This window comes from Eleutherodactylus coqui, chromosome 5 (genome assembly GCF_035609145.1).
Source record: "Eleutherodactylus coqui strain aEleCoq1 chromosome 5, aEleCoq1.hap1, whole genome shotgun sequence".
In the NCBI taxonomy this organism is placed as follows: domain Eukaryota; kingdom Metazoa; phylum Chordata; class Amphibia; order Anura; family Eleutherodactylidae; genus Eleutherodactylus; species Eleutherodactylus coqui.
In genome coordinates this window covers 168153808-168181090 of record NC_089841.1, presented here as the reverse complement: position 1 = coordinate 168181090, position 27283 = coordinate 168153808, and the positions used below count along the sequence as shown (strand labels likewise).

At 37.0% G+C, this 27283-nt stretch overlaps 1 protein-coding gene across 2 annotated transcripts in view; it reads right to left on the bottom strand.

Annotated features, from left to right (window-relative positions):
* Window positions 1–7462: 7462 nt before the first annotated feature.
* MN1 (MN1 proto-oncogene, transcriptional regulator) overlaps window positions 7463–27283 on the bottom strand; it is a 54259-nt gene continuing 34438 nt past the window's right edge. Inside the window, exons 2-3 of one of the 2 annotated variants that reach the window (XR_010792842.1) lie at window positions 18506–18610; window positions 10796–10893 (exon numbers count right to left, since the gene is read on the bottom strand). Coding sequence is in view for 1 of the 2 variants with exons in the window: in XM_066603689.1 (XP_066459786.1) it covers window positions 10709–10893 (185 nt within the window). In the remaining variant the exon portion in view is untranslated. Of the gene's footprint in view, window positions 10894–18505; window positions 18611–27283 lie in introns of both variants that reach the window. The other variant, XM_066603689.1, reaches the window with a different exon arrangement.

Below are 27283 nucleotides of genomic sequence, written 5' to 3'. Positions count from 1 at the left end.
TTCATCTACAGATGCTAAAATTGCTGTTTCTCACAAAGACCAAGGTGTACCTATGTGTGGCTAGACCACTGGGAACATTCTCCATTCCATTAGACTGCATGTACAGTATATAGTGCCATTAGGAAAATTAGCAAGCAGAATTGTGAAGTCAGCAAGAATAAGGTAGTGCCTTGTAGAAAAATGTCTAGTGATCGAACAATAATTTGTTTCTTGTGTATTGCATCTTCTAAGTGGACATAAAAGTCATCATTTGTTGTTAGCAGATACGATTGTGTAGACAATTATGTAAATGGGGGGAACGGACAACTGCATGAATAACCATTCCTACAAGTACTAATAAACAAGCACTCACCAACTTGCTAAACCATCAGAGACAATTTATCTCCCAGGACCCTAAGCATGGTCATTTAAACAATGTTTATTAACCCTTTCAAGACCTGAGATTTTTTGTTTTTACATTTTTATTTTTTTAACGTTGCCTTTCAAAATCCATAACTTTTTTTTAAAATTCCATTATCATAGCTATAGGAGGGCCTTTTTTCCAGTATATGGTCCAAGTAATCACAAGTATAGGTACCCTAGTGGGACTAAGAAAAAAACATAAGAAATGTTTAATAAATGTTTTTATATATTTAAAAGATTTAAAAAAACATGAAAAGTGCAACCCCCTCTTTCCAATTTTCTCATAACGTCATGTATTTTTGTTCGCCATTAAAAGGTATCATATCTACAAGATTACTTGGTTAACCGTACTGAGAACAATCACACTCAAATAAAATCTAAACATTAAGCAAATCCTAATTGGTATCACCATTTTCATAAAAGTTCAAACTATTAAAACATCACACTATTTATCTCACACAGTGAACACTCCCTCTTCCCAATCTCCCCACTAAATAACATACACTTTTTTTAAGCATTTTTAAAAAATGGTCAACAAAGTACAAATTAGCAAAAAGTCACAAAGTTTTGCAAATTTGTATGGCAGAAAATTAGCATATATCTGGTAATAAACGTATCACTTAGTTTCCTGTTCTTAGCTGTCTTGAGTTGATTCTGCAGTGGTCTCATTGGATGTAGCCCATTTATTTCACAGTCCCATGCTGTGTGCTCACAGATTTCTTTCCACATACCACTGTTGTCACATATACGTAGCTATTACAAATTCTGTCGCCTACCTGTCTTCTTGAAGTTTGACTATTCTTGTCTGATCTCTGTACTTAACAGGCATAGTCAATGCTTTATGCACTGTTCTCTGCAAACCCTGGAGCTCATTACACAAATGTATGGGGGCTGCGTATTACATGCACATTTTTTGTGAGTGTAATACCTATTGATTAATATTAGGCCATTCAGACATGTGTATTACATATTACGTATTACATATGTGAAAAAATATACCAGCAAGTCTTATTTTGGTGTGTATTAATGTTAATATTACATGCATATTTAACTGTGCACTGCATATTATGCATGTGAAAAATACACTTGTAACACGCAGCCCCAATATATCCATCTTAGTGATCCCAGGGTTCACATGTTGTGAATTTGCAGCAAAACTACAGCATCTTCGCCATAATTTTGGAAGACCAAACAAATAATACTATAGGACTCTAGGTGTACCTAATAAAGAGATCACTAAGTATTTATTAGCCACATGACTCAAATTTTGTTATTATGTGATAATTCTAGTTATGGGACCAGCAAATCAGTTCTTCTCTAACAATAATGATAGTGTCTTTCTATATGGAAGAGCTAACATTGCAAGAACCAAGTTGCCTGCGTAGTCATAGCCGACAGTATGTTGGTAGAATAAGATACAGTCAAAAGGGTAAGACATCTTAATATTCCTCTAACATCTTCTATTTTAAAAACATCTTATGTAATTGTCATCTAATGCTATAATTAAACAGATCTAGTGGGTACAATAGTATCCATCGACCTTTTAGATTCTGATTTAGGAATTGAAAGCCAGAATGCCTTTTACGGTAATGAGAGTTCTCTTTCATCAGTAAGCCCTTAGTAGCACCAAGAGGGATCACATGCTACCACACTCAAATTCACAAAATGAGTGTCAACTAGAGATGAGCGAACGTGCTCGGCCACGCCTCTTTTTCGCCCGAATACCGCGATTTTCGAGTACTTCCGTACTCGGGCGAAAAAATTCGGGGGTCGCCGTGGCGGCGCGGGGGGTTGCAGCGGGGAGTGGGGGGGAGAGGGAGAGAGAGAGGGCTCCCCCCTGTTCCCCGCTGCTACCCCCCACGCCGCCACACCTCTCCCCGCCCCCCGGCGCACCCGAGTACTTTTCACCCAAGTAGTGAAGTACTCAAAAATCGCGGTATTCGGGCGAAAAAGGGGCGTGGCCGAGCACGTTCGCTCATCTCAAGTATCAACTCTTTAGAAACACGAGGGTGTTATAATGTCCTGTGTCTCCACTCAGTGCTACTGGTAGGACAAAAGAAGTTAATGAAGAAAACGGTAACATCCTTAATGTATAGACTGAACTAGCGAGTGACTTTAGAAAAGGGCATTGATGCAGTCTAAGACGGAAGGCCCTAACTAAATCTGTAGATCACCTTTAACTATGAATTACATATGGATCCATAAAAGTTGATGTTTATTTATGACTTCTCCATCAAATGACTGTCAGTTGACTTGCAGTCATTTTAGCAGCCCAAATGTTTTTAGTGCTAATTAGAAAATTAGAGGAAAATTCAAACATGGCCAGCATTGACCACATAATTATGGAGAACTCTGATGTAAGGCTCTTATCACATTTGTATGAGGCTCAGTTCGGAGCTTCTGACAGCTATTCCGTAAGATTTTATGGCAAAAATTGTACAGCATGTAGTGTTACGTTTTTCAACAAAACAGTGAGAAACCCAACGGTAACCCCATGGGGTGTGTTGGCCACCTTTAGTATCCATCACAGATGTAAAAAATGTCTCAAATGTTTTTAATTGATTATAGTGAATGTGAATAGACACATGGACTGTAGAACTTCTAAGGCTATTCTAGGGAAAGTTTGGTCCTGTATATCAGGGTTCCCCAACTCCAGTCCTCAGGGACCGCCAACAGGTCATGTTTTCAGGATTTCCTCAGTGTTGCACAGGTGATGTAATTATTGTCAGCGGCTCAGACATTGCCACAGGTGTTCTTACCATAGGATATCCTGAAAACATGACCTGTTGGTGGTCCCTGAGGACTGGAGTTGGGGACCTCTGCTGTATATTATACTCATTTTATACATACTCCGTAATGCTGGCCTTACACGTGCACACTTGGCTTTGCCAGAGACCTCTGGCAACAGATTATCTTCCTTCAGAATAAAAAAAGATTGGCCTAACTCTTCTTTCTCCCAACATCTGCCGCTGGAGGAAAGTCATAACACCACCTTACTCATTAGATGGCCATCCGGTCCCACTGACAACTACTGTGCATGGCCATCTACGGAGAGTCGGGATTCCCACCTATACATCAGATGGTGGATCTTCTAATATGTATGGCAAATTTCAGTTCTCAGTAGAACATCCCAGAATCCCACTCCGCCTCAGATTTAAATGCTTGTACGTTCACCAGGTATCTGATGCTTTTTGGCAGCCAGAATGGTATTGCATTGAGTAAAAAAAAAGCAAAAAGGAACCTTATGGACCCATTCAAAGCCTATGGGAAGGACAGTTTGTATCGATCACCTATTGCTGACCTATTGTGAGGATAGGTCACCAATAGTTAAAAGTGGGGCAACTCCTAGATTATAATGAATACTGAATATCCATTATCGATCCGCAAAAAACAAGGAAGCAGCGACAGCAGTGTGAACTCCGCCTAATATTCGTGAGCACACTTATTTATTAACATCTGAATTTTGGCTTCTTTATTATGCAAACACAAAATCACCATTAACATCATATTTATTGTTATTTAGTTTGTTGGTAAAACATATACAGATATATACAATATGCATGAATACAGAAGACTGCACTTTACAGATTAAAAAAAAAGAGAAAAATAACACTCAGTTTTATGAGCTAGTGTCACAGTCTTCCAAACAAGAATTTAAAAATGAATTTAACAATAGTCAATAAAAGATTACAGATTGCTTAACACACAGCAGAGTAACATTTCCATATTTTACATGTGCAATAACATTTTAAGAAGACTTTCCTATGCAGTACTGATTACCAGTGTTTTCCCCCAGTTCCATAAAGCAAATGTTATGAAACATGAATTGCTCTCACATATATTTTAAAGCTGTACTGTTTGTAAGGAGTAATACTTGTTTACATTTAAAATTAATTCACAGCCTCTCCTGTCTGGTGAAATGAGGGATTCATTAACACAAAAAAAAAGAAAAGCAACCTTCTTGGAAAAATGTTACAATCAGGACATTTATAGGAGGTTAACGTTAAATCGGTTCATTATTGAAATACATTTACACTCTCAGGATACAAATGTCTGCTATAGTAGTGAATCAAGTCAGGTATTGCTGTATTACTAGACGAACCTTTCCAAAAATTAGATATACTTGAAATAAACATAAAAAGAAAGTTTTTTTTAACCGGTGTAAATACTGCAAGGTAGTAAAGACCAAAGTAATGACCTTCGTTTAATAGGAAAAGTGTTAGGAAACTTTTAGATACTTTTTGTAAAACGGGTTGTCAACACTGAGACCTAAAATATACCTAAAAACTACACCTAAAATATAAATGAAAAGAAATAGGCTCCTAAAGGGTTAAATATAGAAGGGTCCTAGCAGTTTATTCGTCAGATTGATTGGATATTTAGTTTTGATCCTGTTTACTTTAGTGGAGAGAACCCGTGAAGGCAGACTAATAACGAAATCTGAGTTTCATACATCCTGGTGGACTTAAGGTGCTTTTACACGGAACGATTATCATTCAGTAACATTGCCGGATCGTTCGAATTTGAACTATAATCGTTCAAGGTAAGCATGGCCAGCGATTGAACAATGAATGATAATACATTCGCTTATTGCTCAAGCATGAAAATCATGGTTGGCTCGTTTGCTAATCGTTCAGTTTAAACAATGATCGTTCAGTCGTTCTCATTCACCGATATCGCAAACTGATTGACTGAACGATCCTAGAAAAAATAAAATAAATTATTTATCTTTGTATTTAAACAGGCCGCCCGAGCGAACATGCAAACTGTTACACCCTTAGTGTATTAATGGATTTGTCTTACAAAAAATTCATAACTCTGAACTGCAGATGTATATATGTAGTTCTGTATCCCACGGTTCCCATAGGAACTCACAATATCTGCACTTTTTATATATCACTTACGTCAATTTACATGGACAATAAAATCGAAAACCAAACGTTTTTGCCACAGATAGTCTTAGAGAGGTTCTCCAGTTGTAAACTATTAATACTCTATCCTCAGAAATTGTCATCAATAATATATATACAGGAGCCCATTGACTGGGACCACTACTAAGCAGCTGTTTGCAAGGCTCTTATGTTTGTGCACTGGGCTGATTTCTGTAGAAAGCTGATAGCTCCATTACTACTGCAGTGGCCTTACTTGGTATTGCATGTAAAGTTCCTATTCAGTTAATTGGGAACTCGGCATGTAATGCCAAGCCTGGTCCCTACAGTAAGAATGGTGCTGTCTGCTTTGGAAGAATTCAGTTCAGCATATAAGTGCATCAGCCCATTGAAGGACTGATTAGTGGGAATGAGTCCATTGCCTGGGATCCCTGCCAATCTACTATTGATGACCTATCCTAAGGATAGACCATCAACAGTCTACAACTGGGAAACACCTTTAATGCTAGATGGAGAAGGGTTAATCAGGGACCCAAAAGATTCCTCTGCCATATAGGAAGACACCAGTATTATAAATGTCATATAATAGATGGGCTCAAATTTTGCATTAGAGCCCAAGGGGCTTTCAGCTACACCTCTGGGGACAATCCAATGAAATAAATACATTTGCACTCTTAATCTCAGGGGAAATGCTTATCAGTAAATTGGAAATATATATGGTAATTGATGAAGTATAATGTTTTAAAAACCAGATAATTGTTGATCCTTGCTAAAGCCATAATTTGATTGTCTCTGTTCTACTAATATTAGCTCTTACAGAACATAATCTGATTTTAACCTTTTATTAGAGCTGTTCCTGCTATATTATTCTTAGTATTTTACTGAATTCATGTTTACCATTTGGGATAGATAAAGGATCTTTACAGAACTATAGTAATGGTTTGTAAAACGCAATTAGTTACATGTTAATGGACAGATATCTGCACCTATATTTTAAACATATTTTATACTATTCTAGAGTTTTTCCATACCCTTGCATTAGACCTCATGTACATTGCATTGCTTCTACAGGAGAATATTTACCTTATGGAGGCAGCAGAGAGCGCAGAAGAGGTCAATAGTGAGGACCCATAGTGCACAACATGCTGGTTGCCTCCTTGCATCCAGTATATATGCATGAGGCCTATGTGAAAGTGATTGCAGCTAAAATGAATAAAAAGGACTAAGAACTCTATACAAAACTAGCACAAAAAACTGAGTAGAAGAAGGACTTTGGTGTGAGATGTATAAGGTAGAGCTTCACTTACACATGTTACATAGTCTGAAAATATAAAACTTTATGTAGATATTTTGAGAAACCTGCAAATGAAAATGTGCCAAAAATCCAGACCCTGTTTTGCAGCTGCACTTCCCACTTAATGCATGGATTTCTGCAACCACACAGACAAAAATGCCTGATAGTTATCTATTTGATATCACAGAGACATAGGGTTTACTTAGCAGAATGTCGGGTACACCCTGCGACCTTAAAGTGATTTTCTGGGACTTAAAAAGTATCAGTCTGTCTTTAGAATACGTCATATATGTTTGATTCTTGGTGATCTAACCCTTGGGACCCTGGGATGATCAGCGGTGAATGTGGCAGAGCTGCAGTACAACTTCCATTAAACAAGTAAACTACTGTGCCATGTAAACAATAAGTGGGACATGACACTTCATTCTGCATATTGAAGGAGATCCCACAGTGTTCAGACCCCACTGAACTAAACATTAATGGCCTATCCTAACGATTCCAGCCAATCAACAGCTCATCTTAAGGATAGGTCATCAATATTTGAGTCTTAGAAAACCACTTTAAGCCATTAGCCTAATGTTTGCTAGAATGTTACAGCCTTTGTTTTCGTCCCCGTTTTATTATTGGGCATCACACTGCAATTGCCATTAATATAAGGGATATTAAATACTCTTGTATAAAAAAAGACAAAAGTACTACAGAGGTGATCCCTTTATTGGCTGACCAGAAAAATCATATTCGCAAGCGTTCAGAGCCCAGAAGCTCCTTCATCGGGCAACTAACAAATGAATTGTGATCTGCCTTACGAAGGAGCTTCTGAGCTCGGAACGCTTGTGAATATAATTTTTCTGGTTAGCCAATAAAGGGATCACCTCTGTAATACTTTAGTCTTTTAATACAAGAGTATTTAACATCACATAGATATTTCTGGCTAACACAGTACCACGCTATTTGTATTGTTAGAAGAATATTAATATCTGCAAATTATAATCGTATACATGGCTAATGACTACAAACCTCCAGAAAAAAATAACACCTTTACTGTAAACCGAACCGCAATAAATATACTTTTGCAAGCACAGAGATTATCAGTGTAATTTTTCTATGCTTGTTTATACAAAAAAATACACTTTATATAGAAATAGAACATGATGACATGTTAAGCTTTGATATTTTTTGTTTTATAAGCATGTTTATAGTAAGGTTGGCAAGTGTAATAGAGTCAGATGTATGTATATATATCCATATTCCAATACACATAGAAACAGTGGACTTGATGGCCCAAGCTCCAGAGACTTATATTTCTCTCTTTGTTGGCATGGAATGATATTAATTTTATTGTATACATGGATGAAGTACTGATCTGATAGACCACTAGGGTCATACATAGGAGGAATAAAAGATCCTCACTTCATTAGCCATGACCTTAATTGCATTCACCTAATGTATATGTCCATTTACATTGAGAGTCTAACAAGTGGAAGTTTTTGTACCATTAAGGCCCATTTAGACATGCGATTATCACTCAAAAGCCATCTTTTGAGTGATAATCGCTGCGTCTAAACGTGTGCCCATTGTGCACTTTTCATTCATCACTGACTTCAAGCCAGCTTGAAGTCAGCAATGTGTCTTATCGGGACTGCACGCTGAGTTCTCAGCAGGATAGCGCTGATAGCATTCTTTCAGCTGCAGTCCAGCTCAGGAACAAAGCAGCTGAATGCAGATAACAGACCTCCAGCTGTTATCTGCATTCTGCAAAAGGCTTCATTTGCACACTAATAAACTCTTAAGTAGCTGAGTAACTACTTAAGAGTTTATGCATAATTAATGCTCAAAAGTGTCACTTAAGCTGACGTTTGAGCGAATTTTGAGCGATCATTGTTGTGTCTAAATGGGCCTTTAAGCTAGAGCTCTATTGTCACTCTTGGTTGTGGAAAAATCGCAGGTTACAGCAACTCTAAAGAGACCTCACTGTTAAGCTGTAGGCAAAAATTCTAATATGATGACCTTTCCAAAAGCATAAAAACAATTTCAGCAACCAAAGGCTGTGGTGGAACCCTAGTCTCATCACAACATGTCATAGACAATGCAGTAGACAGTACTGGATCACCGATACAGATAAAAATCCCCAATACATCTCAACTCTATTTTTCCTTCAAATGTTTTGTTTTATGTTTAATAGAAAAATATGGCCATGTAATTAGGCATTGTTGTAACCAAATATTCCATTGCAATTGTTTTATGGAGAATCTGCTGTTTACTGTTATCTGCTGCCAAACAATTAGTTAAGGTACATTGCAGTTTTCTAAGCTATTTGGATATTACTAATCAACAAAATACCCTTGAAATCCAGAATGTGCACACAGCTTTAACAGTCCATCAATTCAGTAAGTCAGTTATGTAATTCCGACATGATATCAATAGCTGTATGTTGTAGCATGTAATACATTAAATAGAAGTCTTCACAATCCGAACAACCTGTTGACAAGAGTTTTGAATGGTTATTTTGCAATGGAATTCTGTTTGGAGAAGAAACCCTCACACAATTGTAGACACAACTGTCCTGTTCATTTTTCAAATACTGGTTTGGTTTCACTCTGCTATATTTCCAACTATAGCCCCTTCTAAACATAGATGTTGCTGACTACTTGACCGCAATAGCTTTAACTTAAGGTAATTCATGACTTAATTAGTCATGCAACGCAATACCCTCTAGCTCCAGAAATACTTAGAAGATGTTGAAATGTTTCTTCATAGACCTTGGGTACTGTCTGTTTTGAGAAGGCATATGTCCATCAATGTGAAGCAAGGGATCCTTCGAAGTCCTGGACCATGCATTCTACAGTATGATTACATACACTCCTTTCATTACCAACAGTCCACCAAATATCAAGAAAATGGTAACCTTCAAAACACATGAAATCCGCTAACAGTTATGGCCACTGCATTGGACATTGCAGTTAAATCATTATGTAGAAGAACTCAATAGAAATACCAGATGGAATAAGATTATACAGTTCATTTTTATTAAAGTTAATCTGTTGGCATTAATTACGATTCTGCAAATAACAAGTTGCATGGAAATGAATGAGCCTTACTGAACATGGGAAGATCACAAAAACCCAACAAGTAATCATGAGATGTGTTGCCTGCTTGTAACCTATGACATTCTTAGAAGTGAAACACTGTACAGCTCTGCACAATAATATCAAACAAGTATAAATGATATTAATGTGAATATTTATAGCAGATAGTGTTTGTGTAATAAACTTTTTTTTCATGGTTTTATGATTTCAGGCCTACATATCAAGCTCATCAAAGAAGTCCTTTCAATTATAGACAACCTGACCAGTCAGGAGTCAGAGACTGATAACCCACTAACATGCCAATGGGGACAAATAAAAAATAAGTGTCCGCTTGTTAACGTGGATGTTTAAGCATGGGGTGTGGGAATTCTTGCATTTTACCTCTGTAAGCATAAAATATCTTCTGTCATTTATCTTGCAACAAATCACCCAAAAATATAAGCTGACATATAACCTCATGTGCAAAATAGCTGTGAGCATCCATTTAGAACTTGAATTAGAGTCCCGGGGGAAAATATTAAATAAATAAAATAAAAAAAAGGCCGAGTAACATTTTCTTTGCGGTTAATATAGGGATCACAAAATAATGAAGACGGTCCCAACAATATTATTTCTTTTCCTATGGATCGGCTGTAGTCTATTATGATACAAAAGATTAATAGAAATGTCAACTTTTTTTCTTACAAAAGAAATAATATTTTTATGAAGCACTAAAAAAGAAAGACAAAAGTAAATACATATATAATTTTGACATACAAAAGCCCTTCTCTAGCCCAGATAACCATACATCAGGTTTACAGAGAAACAGGGAAATGACGTAAATAAAAGTAAGAAAAATGCGCAAAGTGTTCTGGATGAAGAAGAATTAACACTGGTATCATACTGTGGCAAAATATCCAAAAATATGAGGTTTATTTCAAACTAACCCTTGCAAGTCCAAAAGCCACTAAACAGGTACCAATCTAAAAAAAATTAGTCCACCTATCATTAGCGGCTTCTTAGCAAAGTGAAAAGAATGTGGGTTTTCTTTCCATTTTTCAAGTTAGGGCAGCAACAAAAGTCCCAAATCTGTTGGAGATATCAGAATGAAGGGATCTCCACGTAGGAACAGGAGTTCTACCCTTTGACTCCCCAATATCATCTGTGCAGTGGACTGAGAGGCACTGCAAGTGGCTTCCATTCTGTGCCGCTGCTGAGGTCTTGTTTTGGGGAAGATCATGGGCTGCAAAAAAACCAAAACAAATATTAGTTATAGACGTTGAGCAATGTCTTCAACATTCCAAAAAATTTCCAAACGAAAGTGCAATAACCATAACCCAGTCTTTGTTAAACAATGAAGCAATAAGGGTCATTGAACATTTTCAAAAGTGTCAGGGGAGCGCCAGGACACTTCCACAAACATTAGACGGTCGGCCTTTTTCGTCAAAATTGGCAGACTCAGCCGACATTCATCTAATGTTTATGGCCACTTTTACAGTTTTTGGTGAATAGGAGGATAGATGTTCCAAATGCCAATGTAAATCCTGCCAAAATTTGATGAACTTACATATATCTCGATGACAATGTTTATATAAAACAGAGCATTTCGTAAAGGGGTTTTATGCTTTTGGCTTCCTTCCTTGTCAATAAAGTAAACAGTGGTTCTTGCACATGTGTATCCCTACTTCAACAGACAGTAGAAAGGTGACTCAGAAATGTTTTTATATTCCGTAAGAAAAGTAGAAGGTGAAAGATGAATCATGGGAGAGCAGGTTGTTTACTTCAACATTAATTCATTCCAACCGAACTATAAACAAAGCTAACAAATAAATATTTACTAGTTCATTAATTCTGTTAAGTAGAGATAGTCAACTGTAAAGCCAAGTGGTGCATCACATGCTCATCCTACTTGGGTAATCAAAAAGGGTTCCCAGTTTCTATGCAAAACCCTTATTTACTAAAAGTGCTTGCTCTTTGAGCTCACACATCCAGCAATGGATATGAACTTGCAGACTACATTAAACTCTATACATGTGAAGTGACCATCCTGTACTAAAGGTCCTTTTACACAGTTCAATTATCAGGCATGAATCCCTCAATAATCAGGCCATGTAAAACTTCCTACGATAAGCCAAAGAATGAGCAAATGCTTGTTTGTTGGCTGAACAGTGGACTTCAGTAAGTAAAAAAATGCTTGTTAATCATCAGGTCATCTTCCTGCGTAAAAGGGGAGATGTACAGCCAGCCTATGGGGACAAATGATTGTACAATGATCAAACAATGATCGTTCAGCCCGATAAGCCGAATCTCAGCCCATATGAAATAAAATTAAACGAGCGCACAATCTACATGTGTGTCATTTGGATCGCATTATACCAGGCGGAGAATTGAACTGCTGTAAAAGGACCCTAAGATAAGTCCATAAACAGTCATGCTGCATCCATAGAACCATGGTCCTTCTCAACTCTGCTTAAGGAATGTATCACTCACATCATTCCCTGTGCCTAGTGGTGCTTCTAATCTAATTTCCTTATCTCAATTTAAGAAGGGCCAATATCATAGGAAACCCATTAACTGAGTATGTTTTTGCTTACCCTGATCACACTGCATTATACACGGGAATATGTTTTAATTGTTATGAACACCATAATATAATCAGCAGTTTGCAGCAGCACATGGTGACTTGTCGAAGAGATTTTTAAGACGCCTATACACATTAGACTAACGTTGATAAAAGTGTACAACTTCAACCGCAAAGAATGTGTGTCAGGTTTAATATAACAAAGAATAATCATTTTAGCCAAACAATGACAGACTTTCAACATCTGGAAAGAAGTCAGACGTATTTGACATTTTTGTCTGAAAGTCGAATAAAAGATCCTACAGTGTTACAAAAATCTTTCATCCACGAATGATCTTCCCTTCAAAGAATGTCCCTATAAAGATTGTTTGTCCAATGCCCATTGTCATTGAACATGTATAGCCATTTTAAAATATAATGGCCAATAAGGACAAAAATTAGTTTGGCTGCATCGGTGTATTGTGCATTCAACAGTTGATCAACCATCAACCTATGTCTATCTAATGCATAAAGATGCCTTAAGGCCAGCTGCACACGAACGGCTCGGATTCCACATGTGGGGGCCTGCAGCGGAATCCGGCTCTGACCACAGCTAGTGTCTGCATGTGCCTGTCTTTTCTCTTTATCTGTACTGCGGATGGCTGTGGCGAGCCACCATTGGACATGCGCAGTTAGTTTTTTTTTCTTAAATGTTTATTTTTCCCATGCCGTCGCTAGGCGATGACGTGTAATCCGCAATCTTTCCCAAATGTCAAATGCAGAAGGGCCGTGGACTGGATGGCTTCCATTGACTTCAATGGAAGCTGTCCATCCGGAATCCGCACTCAAGTAGAACATGCTCCGATTTTTCTCTCCGCTTGTGGAAATCACAATTTGATTCCACAAGTGTGCAGGAAGAAGTGCTTTTCAATAGCATGTTCCGAACGGTATTTGCTGTGGATGCCGACTGCGAATTCCACAATGCAAATCCGTTCTTTTGAAGCCGGCCTTAGATGTGAAAGAGGCTGGCAGTTAAAAGGGTTGTGACAACCTTTAAAGTAATTCCCAAGACACAGGGGATACAATGTTCTTATTGGTGAGATTTTGAATATTGGAAACCCTAACAATCCAGGAATGAGGGTCCTGAAGGTCCCCACATGAATGCTCTTGGGATCAGTAAAGTCCAACTGCTGGGACCCCACCAATCTGAAGATAATCCCCTCTTATGTGGAGATGAGATAACTTAAAGTTGGTACAACTCCTTTAAGGTTTCATACAAGACAAAAGTAGAGACAAAGATGAAACTGTGCAGCAGCTATTCTTGTGCATTTGTACAGTTTATGGTTGCCATAAATGTCCCACCACGATGGGACTCTAATTGGTTGATGTCTTGTCCACTTTCAGTATGTTGTAAAATATACGTCAGCTGCATAATTACAACTTAGCCTATTAATATTGCTCAGTATTTGTAGCAGTCATCAGAGTAAATTAAGCAAGATATTTCAGAAGGCTTCTCTTAATGGCATGAACATTAAGGTGACATTTTATGGCTACTCTGAATATAAAGGTATAGCCTGTGCAAGAGTAAAGAACACGTAAAAATATGATGGTGTCATCTTGTTACATTAAATCACAAATACTTAATATACTTGGCTAACAAACCTAAAGGAATGTAGACAGTGTGAAATATATACTTTGCTTCTATCCGTCTAGAGAGTTAACTGGTGCTGTTTTTACAAATAACATTGCTAATCTGAGATACTACGGCGGCACTTGGAGCTATTAAACAGTTAATATATATGTGGGTTTAAAACATTTGTTATCTCAGAGGCAGCAGTGATAAATTCATTTTACCGCATCTTTTAAATATGCATGGCATGTAATGTAGCATGGAACTGCAAAGGGGAAGGGAAGCCGAAGATAACAGCTTTACAGTGAGAGATAGCATAAGTACTTCTGCTTTTCTGCTCCAGTGAACTCAGTAAAATAAGGATTCCAGAAGAACCTTGGGATGTGTACTTCAGTCATATTTTGTTTAACAAGATGAACTTATACGATTATGATGCCACATAAAAATAGTGAGGCTTTGAGAAAAAAAAGGTCTGTCTAATGTGCTGGGGAGAAAAAAAACTAAACAAAATGCATACAAAAAGATTAGATAGATAGATAGATAGATAGATAGATAGATAGATATGAGATAGATCAATATGAGATAGATAGATAGATAGATAGATAGATAGATAGATAGATAGATAGATAGATAGATATGGGATAGATAGATATGAGATAGATAGATAGATAGATAGATAGATAGATAGATAGATATGAGATTGATATGAGATAGATCGATATGAGATAGATCGATATGAGATAGATAGGTAGATAGATAGATAGATAGATAGATAGATATGGGATAGATCAATATGAGATAGATAGATAGATAGATAGATAGATATGGGATAGATAGATATGAGATAGATAGATAGATAGATAGATAGATAGATAGATAGATAGATAGATAGATAGATAGATAGATATGAGATTGATATGAGATAGATCGATATGAGATAGATCGATATGAGATAGATAGGTAGATAGATAGATAGATAGATAGATATGAGATTGATATGAGATAGATAGATATGAGATTGATATGAGATAGATAGATAGATATGAGATAGATAGATAGATAGATAGATATGAAATAGATAGATATTAGATAGATAGATAGATAGATAGATAGATAGATATGAGATAGATATGAGATAGATAGATAGATAGATAGATATGAGAGAGATAGATAGATAGATAGATATGAGATAGATATGAGATAGATAGATATGAGATAGATAGATAGATAGGTATGAGATAGATAGATATGAGATAGATAGATAGATAGATAGATAGATAGATAGATAGATAGATAGATATTAGATAGATAGATAGGATATAGATAGATAGATAGATATGACATAGATAGATATTAGATAGATAGAAAAACGTAAGAACATAATTAGAAAGGTCAATTAATTTGCTAACAGCTGCATTACAATCTAACAGAATATGAAGTATTTTAGTAGAATTCCTGTCACACAAGAGCCTAATAAGTGTCAGCACAACACCCATAATATCAATGGAAGCCACATGTAGATGCATATTTTTGTTTAATCCTATTACATATAAAATTATTTAAAGAGTAAAAACATATATGAATACAATATATAGAAGAAAAGAGCAGCTATATAAAATGTACATCGATGTGTTTCAATGAATAGTCTGAACAAAAAAATAAAAGTTGGAATCTCTTCAGTTTGGGAGAAGGGTGAATTTGCCCTAAGTGTGTATTGTTAATCAGAGCATGGATAATCAAGGTGTCACCCTAGTGAGGTGCATCAATCACAAAGTTAACCCTTGCCGGCCTTCTTTAAAATGAAGGCTCCACTGAACAAAATATAAAAATGATGGCATAATAAGGATTCTGGAAAAGCATTGTTTTACAATAGCATTAACAGCTAGAATGGGCTATGCAGGCAGCTATACACATCTACCCTGCATTTACCCAACATAAGGGCAAAGGTGTATCTGCAGAAAGAACCTAAGCCAATAAGTATTCATCAAAGCAAAGAAAAACTACTTGTTACATCAGAAAAAACATGAGATGTTTATTTGCAGACGTCTTGTCATTTTACATAGTGTGCAGCCCCTAATACTCAGGCAGGATTTACAAATACAAGACATATTTATACCTCAGTGTTTTAATGTGAGTAATCTGCCCAAAAAATCAAGGATGAAGATACCCTAAAAGTATAGGCATGCATAGGACAATAATTAGAATTCTTTTTACATACGGCGTTAAATGGAGCGTGGCATGCTATTTTCTCTGTTGGATTTGTACGGAATCCAACAGAAAAAAAACCTCTGCATGATGATTTTTATATTCGAGGCCCTATGTACCTCTATTACAGCTCTACAGCTCCATATACAAAGGCTTGAGCAGCAGATAAGTCACTAGTTCAATAATCCCAAAGGACATTTAGTTATTTGATCTGTCTCAAGTAAGGTCAGCCGCAGATAGGCAGATGCTTAAGAGACACCAGCCATCCACAGGACTCTTATGCTATGCTGGAAAGATCTCATTGATCTAAGTAGCAGATCATGAACAGTACATACTTCTGTGTACACTAGCAAACAGATTTCCCAACATATTGTCAGACGTCCTTGTGTGATAACAAGCACTTACAACTGCCTGAAGCGATTGCTATCTCTCCTATTCGTGACCTGATTTTTTTTCCCTCAACTACGAGACTGGACCCTAGAATTAGGCCGCATAGTCCTGACTTATAACATATTAAGAGACCTGGAGGAGCACCAACGCACAACAACTGTACAGTAAAACAAAAGGCATTCATAATCCAGAAGTCTACCAGTGTAGTAGCATCTAATAAACACAACTCTGGATTGCTTCACACCTGTCTCCCATACAATATCCTCTACAGCGATTCATCATTTTGTAGCCTTTACTTGCAAATAAAAATATATAACAACTATTGGGTGTCTTTAAACAATACAAAGTTTGTTAACTGCATTGAAGACAGGAAATCTACAAGGGACGGTTGCACAAGAAAATATATCATGAACTGGACCAAACATGTCTATAATAATTTTGAAACAGGACATATGGAGTGGTGTGGACATTACTAGAATAATCTGAGCTCCCTGTGACCCTTTCATACATGATAGCATTCCTACGAGGACCAGAAGAAGGGGTCTAAAATTGCTTCTCTGTCTAGAGCTCTAAATAGCCACAATCCAGCACTATGTGAAAGTAGTATTACCATATAAAGTCATAATATAAAAGATTTAACACAGGGAATAGAATATATATATATATATATATATATATATATATATATATATATATATAGATATAGATATATAGATATAAATATATATATATATATATATATATATATATATATAGATATATAGATATATATCTATATATATATGGATATATATATATCTTTATAAACACAGGTTCTTTACTATGCCACGAGAAAAAATAAACACTAAGACACTAAGATTTTGTTTTAGTGTCTGTGTACTGTTTTTGTCACAAGAAATCTGAATCAAAGGAGAAGATTTGGGAAAAAATATTGCCATGTAAAGGTCTGGTGAAGAATCAGCTTCCTTTTTTTAGCCTGCTCACAAGATTAAAGTGACAAACAGGAGGTGAGGATCCCTAGAAAGGCTACTTGCCTCGGGGCTTGTCCCTTACACTTCTTCAAAGGCTCTGACAAACCATCAGCTACTGCTCCATGGCTGCCTATACCCTCACACAGCATGAGACCAGTGTGCAAAAGACATCCCCAAGAGGCAGCCAACCGTGAATCCCGCAGCTAGAGATCTTGTTAAGGTGACATCAGTTCATTTGGATCATATATCTAGAATTGTTTATCAGGAACCAGCCAGGTTTCGGATCGCAATTAATATAACTAACTCACCCATCTCCATTTACTTCATTTGCAGAAGTTACCAAGTGCACCAAGAATGAAGCAAGGAGGAGTGGTTTATGTCTTTCCACTGCCTTGGGACACAATGTAGCAATATGCCTGCACGCGAATGCTTTTTTTTTTTAAATCAATTTTTTGATAAATCCTCAACATGACATTGTGACATATCAGTTTTGGCAGATAAGATTTTAATATTGAAAATTCGGCCTTTCCAAAGGATTTACTCTTAAGAACAAGTAAAGGGAAGAATCCCGAATAGACTGAGTTTGTGAGTTTCTCTATCTTAGTTACATTAGATAAAGCTGAAACAACGCAGGTGCAAACCAATTCCATTCTGCAACACGTTTACATTTCTAGCGGTCTGATCTAGTTCTTAAAAATAACACAAGCTTTTTCCATTTTCCATAGCACTACAGAAAATCATTGTGGATATGATTTATTTAGAGCCTAGTAACGGGTTCCAGCAGACATGGCGGTGGTAATATGAAATAAGCCCTGAGACTACATCAGCCTAGGATTCTCTGACAGGTCGGTATATTGTGCATGCTTCGGAATAGATTTATTGATCATCACTGTATTGTATTGCTTTAGCTACTATTATGTGCATCTCTTAACTACATATTTTCCTGTTTTAATCAAATATTTGTCTTAGGAAGTCTCATTACCCAGAAAGCCTTTAGTTGAGAAGACTGTAAAATAGCTTTAAAACAATGGCAAGATCAGGTGCTAACTATATCAGCCATAAAATCAGCATCACCTCATTGCTGTTTATTTTCTGTTACCTTGAATTATTTTTCAATCGTCTTTAGGGCATCCTTGTAATTTGTATTCCCAGAAGTAGCAAACTCCAGCTAGCAGCTACACAGAACCCTAGCAAATGTCCTTTCCTAAAATTAAAAGGAGTTCAATCAATTTTACCAGTCAGCACAGCAGGAGAAAATATATAACTGTACTTATACTACAAGCAGAGATTCCCATCACACATTCATTTCCCCTGATGGAATATTGAGATGCAGATGTTGTGATATTTTAATCTGACTTTTCAAGGTGATTGTGCTTATTGTAATAAAGTTTTATTTCTCTTTTTTACACTTGCACGCTATTTCTTCAGCCTACTTGCACCGGGAAGCCGTAATTGACAAGATTAAAAAAATGTTTGTAATTATGGCCTATATCAAAAGCGTTATTTTTAAAGTGAATTTTCCCTTAATATCTAATCTTTGAAAATGCAATCCCCATGTATTTATTTACTATCGGACTGCCATCTACTTTGACTGCTTGGTCTCAAACACTTTCATCAACGCCCCCTCCCTCTGCAGCCCTATTTTTATATTTATTTTTACCTTTCCATCCTCACTTTTAAAAAAACATAACTTTTTTATTCTTCCACTGAAATGGCTACATGAGGGCGATACAAGTTGTATTTTGTCAATGGTGCTGTTCAAAGTGCCATATAATATATTGAAAAACTTTTAAGAATCTCTTGTGTTTTTTTTTTCAATTTCACCCCAAATAATTGTGCCTTTTTTGGGGGGGCAGTAAAAATGACATATTAGCTTTATTCTGTGGGTCAGTATGATTATAGATATACTAAATTAGTGCAGTTTTTTAATGTAGTACTTCAAAAAAAATAAATAAAAGTTAAAAAAATATAATAGCTATTAAGAATGCTTTCTGTCACCATATTTTGACCCTCATAACTTTAAAAATTTTCCCATTGATGCAGTTGTGTGAGGGCTTGTTTTTTGTGCGGTCACCTGTAGCTTTTATTGGTACCATTTTGGGTACATACAACCTTTTGATTGCTTTTTATTCATTTTTTTTAAAATCAGAAACTGGGTGATTAAAAAAAACACAATTTTTTCAGACCGCGTTCACTGAACAGGGTTAATAATGTGAATTTTAATAAATTGGACTTTTTTGATGCGACAACTAGGAAAAGGAGTTCTTTCCCCACTTAAAATTTTTGCACTAATTAAAAATACTTTATTTTAGTTATTTTAACTTTTTTTCTTTGTCCCCATAGAAAACTTGAACTTGCGATCATTTGATTGCTCACATACTTTTATGCAATACTATAATGCATTGTACTGTATTCTAATGGGCACCCAATTAAAATGTGACACAAGCACATCTTAATGATACCCGGATGGCACCCCACAATCTCATTACGAAGGAGCCATTTAGAACATCACAATTCCAATTGCTACATTCAAATACCGCTGTCAGAGCTGATGAGGCTCAATGGTAAAACCAATCTGGGATAAGTATAAGTTTGAGGAAGAAGACATTTTAATCTAGATGTAGACATTACACACCGATATATGCTACCATCTGAACTGTCTATCCCCTTTTTTCCCCTCGCAGGTTCTCTGCCTCTCTCCTCCCCTCTGGCTGTTATCAATGGGAGGGGGCGGAACAGGGTGGAGCTAAGCTTCGCCCTGTCGCCTCCCATTGCTGGCTGCGTACAAGGGGCAGGGAGGGGTCCGGAGCTTAGCTCCGCCCCACCCTCTCTCCTCCCATTGCAAACAGCCGGAGAGAGGCAGAGATCCGGCGAGGGCGAGGGAATAGACAGCTCAGATGGTACATCAGCCAGCCGTGAAAATGGCGGACGATGTATGCTCCTGTGAATAAGCCCTAAGACCGCCTTCACACATAACAGAAATGGAATTTCTGCTGCCGGAAGTGTTGTAAAAATTCCACAGCATTTGCAGTACAAGCCATGTGGGAGGAAATTTTTATAATCTTGACATGGTACGGAAATGTTCTGCAACAAATCCACAGTGCTTTTGAAAAATGCTGTGGATTTTACATCTGCAGCATGTCTACTTCGGCGGCAGATTTTTGCTGTAGAAATCAACCCATGAAATACGAGGGTTAAATTGTGTAGCAGATTTACTACAAAAACCCAAATCTACAACATTTAGGTGCACATTTGGTCTCTGCAGCTTTCCTGCATATCTGCTGCTTATTTTCCGCTGCGGGCACAACTTTAATGAAGGTGGCTTTAGGGGGTTTTCCTACTATAGACAGAAATAAAATAAAAATGTGGACTAGGTGGGCCTGCCACATTTGGGACTCCTATCTGTTTGGGAAAACAAGGAAGTCCTAGCTGTGATTTAATGGAGAGGTAGTTGCGCATATGTATGACTCTTTCATTTCAAGCCTGTGATGGGAACCCCACCTGTCACTTATATGGATATGTCATAAATACCTTTTTAACCCTTTAAGGACATGGCCTATTTTGGCGTTGAGGACCAAGCGATTTTTGCTATTTTTCCATCTCCATTTTTCAAAAGCCATAACTTTTTCATTTTTCTGTTGACGCCGCCGTATAAGGACTTGTTTTTTGTGTGGCGACCTGTAGATTTTTTAGGTACAATTTTTGGGTACATAGACTACATTGTAAAACTTTTATTATTTTTTTTATGATCGTAGGGAGAGAAAACGCATCAATTCTGCCATAGATTTTTTTTTTTTAAAGCGTTAATTATGCAGCATAAATGATACAACACATTTTTTCTGCGGGCCGCTATGATTACAATGATACCAAAATTCATATAATTTTTTTTAGGTTTTTCCACTTTTCCACAATAAAAACCCTTTTTTTGGAAATTATTTTTTTTTTCTAAACTCACTGCTATAACTTTTTTATTTTTCCATGGACGGAGCTCTGTGAGGGCTTATTTTTTGCGAGACAAGCTGTCGTTTTTATTGGTACCATTTTGAGGTACATGTGTTTTTTCTATCACTTTTATTGCGTTTTATGGGAGGCAAAATGCTACAAATAAGCTTTTTGCCTCAGTTTTTAAGCATTTTTTCACGCTTTTTTGACGTGCAGGATACAAAGCATGTTCAATGTATTGTACGCGTTGTTACGGACGCGTCGATACCAAATATGTGGTTCTTTTTTTATGCTAATATGAAAAAAAGCATAAAAAAGGGTTTTTAGACTTTTTTTTTACATTTTTATTTTTGAACTTTATTTTTCTCTTTTTTACAACACTTGTGTCCCTCTGAGAGACTTTTACTGTAGCACTTCAGATCGCTGCGATAATGCATGGCAGGGCTTCTTCCCTGCCATGCTTTATCGCTTACTATAGCAATCATAGGCTATGGCAGTACAGGACGCCCATATCCGGCATCCTGTTGCCATAGCAACCAGCCAGGCCGCCTGGAGACACAGAAGGAGCGCACTCCCTCTGTGAACACTTTCCCTGCCACGATCTACTTAGATCGCGGCAGGGAAGGGGTTAACAGTGGGGGGGGGGGGCGCATCTGTTGCAGCGGGACACCGGCTACTAGTGACAGCCGGCTCCTGCTGCGGGATAGCGTGAGATCTGCTATGATCTCACGCTATCCGCATGATGTAAGGGTACGTCATTTTGCAGGAAGTACCCGCCTCCCATGATGTACCCTTACGTCATGGGGCGGGAAGGAGTTAAAGTCTTAAAAAGTCTAAAAGGTTAATGGATGAGTATTTCTGTGCCAAGGCACTAGCACAAGGCAAAATATAATTTTAGCAGGTTCTCCATCAATGCTTATAAGTTAATTGTTTGGCAACTCGTTAACTGGTTGTGGTCTGGGATATTGTGGGCCTTTAGAACCAGATACCATTTAGCCATTTTTAGTTTGGGTTCATTTAATGACTGTTATATTTTTATTTGTTGGGCTGGCAACGTGATTTTAGTGATATTTCCCTTATGTACAGTACAATGCGGGCTTATTTTCATTTTATACACATAATTTATGCATTTTAAAAAAAATTTCCTTCAAAAGAATGACTTTCTTTAAGGTTTAGTTATTTTTTCTGGTCATAATATAGTGTTACACTGAAATAGACTTGTTATGACTGTTTGTCATTGTCTACTGTAAATGTTGATGAATTACATGTTCAATTTAGAACAATTTGGTCTTGCATGGTGATATAACAGCAATTGGCAGGGGGAACGTGGCAGGAAGAGGGTTATGATTGGTGTATTTATTGATTTCATGTTTTATATCTTTTCATTTTGTATGGTCTGTTCCTTAGTGGTCAGAAAAGACCAGTGGGGGACCTTATTATAATTTTTTTACACTCTGTTTTTTCACTATAGTCAACTGCAATTACAGGAGACATCAGCTCTGTTGCATTACAGCTGTCAATACTATGACTCTACTGGGTCTACTTAGATCCTGAAGATCATATGATAAATCATGTGACCAGCAGGATCATTGAGAGCTGTGGATCTGTGAGCAGACAATAGACAATAATGATGATAATAATTATTATTATGATAGTGTCAATATATTCTGCAGCATTTTACAATTCAGAGGGTACATGTACAGCTAAAACCAGACATTACATACAGCAGTAGACTAATAAACAATTAGAACAAGATGGGTGAAGAGAAGTGGTGAAAAACACTTGTGCTCTCTGCATTGAGCAGGGGGTTGGACCTGATGACCATGGAGGTCCCTTCCAACTCTACCATTCTATCGTATTTACCAGTCTCTGCAAATAGGGAATCAGACATATGGCTGCCTGACTGTTCAGTTAGCTGCCTAAAACTTATACCATAAGTATAGTATGGTGCAGGGCGTAGAAACTTGGACCAGTTAAACAGCTAGTAATTAGAGATGAGCGAGCACGCTCGGTTAAGGCAGTTACTCTAGCGGGCATCGCTCTTCTCTAGTAACTGCATACTGGTCCGAGCAGATTCAGGGGGGCGGCAGTGGACAGCAGGAGATAGAGTGAGAGAGATCTCTCTCTCCCCCCCCCCCTCCACCCCCCGCTCGGCCCTGCCTCCCCCCGAATCTGCTCGGACTAGTATGCAGTTATTGAGAAGACGATGCTCGCTCGAGTAACTGCCTTAACCGAGCGTGCTCGCTCATCTCTACTAGTAATAATAAGACATATCCAACTATTTTTCAGAAATCTTTTCACAGTTCTTATCAGGAAAGATCTATTGTATTTACAATTTCACCCAAGTATTGGCCATACTATTCTGACTTGTCTTTGTGATCAAAATTTGATTTATTGTATATGGAATCTTTAGGCAGATATTGGATTGTGCTGAATATCTCTTCTCTATCTTGACAGAAGGTTCAATCTTTATAGCGTTCCGACAGTCAACTTTTCTAATGCCTACGTGGTGCTTGGCCATCCTTCTCAATGAGGAAGCCGTAAAGAACGTAAAGGTTAATAGTCTACCCTCTCCATTTTTACACAGGCACCGAGGACATCATAGAATGACTAGTGATAAACAAGTGAAGCACAATGGTGTCTCCGCTTTCTTAATAATAATAAAGAAAATCTTTATGTATCAGGCAAGTTAGCAGGAGTTGACGTTAGACATATAAGCGCAAGTAAATTTGAGAAGATCATAGTGAGATTGTATCTGGTAACAGATCTGACTGATATCTGCCAGTTCAAAGAATTACTCCTCAGGTAGCATTTTACACACAGTCCTCATAGGTGTATATGTCACATCACTCCCTTCACATACATTATATTATAATCCAAGCAGTGTCAACAGGAGGAGTTAACACACATGTGTTATTGTGCTCGTAATGGGCCTAAATTCTCTGCTTAATGATCTGTGTCAAATGTAAGAAGAGATTTTCCTCTATCTGAACCAGCTGCAAAAACAGCTTTTCTGTGCCTCGATACAAAGACACAATAATCTGATGTCTCATAATGTAATACATAATAGTCAATGGCTAAAATAACAGCATATGTACTGTAGTGATAACAACAACAACAGACACAGCGGGATGGGACAATTAAAGTGATGTCTTGTCCCACTAACATGGACTTCTTCCTAGATAAATACCACATATTAGCATTCATTTGCAGAAGGATTTAGTAAGCAAGGACATGTTGTACAGCAGTGAGTTAACACTGGCATTGATCTCGGAAATGTGTATAGGACACTAGCACTATTCCACAACTTAAGTGCAATAAATTGTCTATACTCGAATAGAAGCAGGCTATCTTGTATGTTTTCATGGAGAAAAGATGACTTTTCGTTCCGCTTGAGGAGATTTTACACCTTCAAGTGACTTATATCTATTGACTTTCATGTGCCTTCGCAGAGCATATAGTTAACTGCTTTCATTTCTACCTCCCTTAAATTCCAGCCATATCAACTATATATTGTACTACATTTTATTTCCCATACCCCAGAATACAGCGTACTTAATGTCTTTAAGCTAAGGCTGGTCATACATGGCCAAATGTCTTACTGACATTGATGGTAGTCACAGGTCAGCCCACGATTAAGGTCTTGTGCACCCCAATGTGCTATCTGTGGGGAATCAAGGATTTCACCAACAGTACATACAGTTTCATACCATAACTAATCTCTAACATGTTATATATGTATGAATGTATTTAATCCCTTAATCCCATTAAACCATTTTAGTTCTTTCTTTTTTCTGTTTGCTTTAGTGTTTTTCTTCTAAGAACCATGACCTTTTTACTTTCCCATCAGCATTAGCTGCGTGGTACATCTGTTAAATCATAATGCAGGCGTCCTAACTTAAGTTCAGGGAGGACAAAAACCTTCCCGAGGTTAATGTACCATCTAATGTATTGAGAAACTTGCGAAAAATTATTTGTGGAGTGGATTATAAAAAAACAACACAATTTCGCAGTTATTTTTTGGATTTTGTTCATATTTTTTGTCATGCTTTATTACTTAAAAAAATAAAATTGGCTTTATTATGCCATATTTGAAAACCCAAAATGTTTTTTTCTTTTTTCTAGGGTGGGCTGCAGTTTTTCTTGTACCGTTTTGTGGTACGGATGACTTTTTGAACATCTTTTAATGCAATTTTTAAGGCAACCAAAATAACAAAAAAAAAACCCAGCAATTATGTATATATTATGGCGTTAATAATGCTATTTTAATAGTTTAAAATTTTTTGGATGCAGCAATAATAGACATTTTTTTAATGTTTATATTATTTGGATCACATATTGGAAAAGGGGTAGTTTGAACTTTTATTTATTTTTTTAATATATCTGAAGCATTTTTTATATTGTTTTTATGCATTGTTATTAATTCTACTAGGGAACTAGAACATTCAATCGCTTGTGCAATACACTGCAATACTTCTCTATTGCAGTGTATTGTTTCTGTGCTGTCGCCCTATTAATCACTAAGCCCCTGGATGCCTTGACAACCCCTCAGCACTCAATGATCCTGTCATGGTGGGCTGATTGGGGGATAGAGGGAGTACTCTTTCTCTGCCTAATCACTTAAGATCCCACAATCACAATTGAGCATGTCGTCTGAAGGGTTAAACAACCAGGATTAGAATTACCTTTGATTCCAACCATTGCAGATAAGAATCAGCTATAAAAGTCATATAGAGTGGGCTCGACTACCCATACATCCCCTGATGTCGAAAAGGGGACAATATGAATCGTTAGTAACAATAAGTGATGATTGATAAATTGATTATAAAAAACATACAGGTAGTTCCTAATTGGCGTTCTCGTAACTGGTTACAATTTAGTTATGTTTATTAAATATAAAATAAACAACATACAATGGCAAAATTAGCAGACTGTTTATCTGTTGGCCAATAAATCATGTTACATAAAAACAGCTTTAGATACTGCACTACAGTGGATGATATACAAGAAAAAACACGACATGGGTAATGGTCAACTAAAAAGAAAAACTCGTGCAACTTTCAAGTAAAAGTTGCAGGAGGGCATTTAAAAGTCTATAAATTTCATGTGATTAGAAACTTGATTATGGCAGTTACATACTTCTGTTACTTCTTATTGATTTATTTATTGTTAATATGAACATTATATGCACAATTAAGCACACAATGTAACACATGAGGGAGAACATAAATCCCTGCGGGAAATAATTATACCTTATGATTGGTTGTCTGTAACAAGGGGCTTAGAAATCATAAGACATCAAACTTCCTCACTGTTTGAATGGAAGTAGGTGCACGTTATCTGAACATATGGTGCAATCTTTCACCTTCTGACAATGTTTCTTAGTTGACTACTTGACTATAGTTATCAGTATATTTTTCTTTGTTCCTAAGTGCTAAAACTGCTGTAAGTTTATATGTTCTCTACGAGGCCATCTGCTTTTTGATCTAACATATCATCCAACAGTAACATATTCCTTTATCTATTTATAGAGGTTCTGATTTGAGATGACCCTGCTGATCCCAAGAACAGGGGTTCTTGGTCTCTATTCCAGGCACAGAGGTGACCAAATGCAGGATTACCCTCCATTATAGTTAAAGGGAGATAAACCGCCTTATGCATTTTTTGCATCTTCAATAGGCATTAAAAGAATCATGAAGTATGTATGATTACTTATACATCAGGACCTCCCTGTTTTTGAAATTGGGAAGGTCCAAAGGCCTTAAATGTGAGCACCCACTTTGTATCTGCATATCTGATTGCTGAGATATAATATCCAAGGAAGTGCTCTGCTCTTTCCTATCCTCAGGATTAGGAGGCTACTCCTTTCTACGCTGACTAAATAGCTCATTTACATAAGGCGATCACCACAATGGGGCTTCTCTGACGACATAAC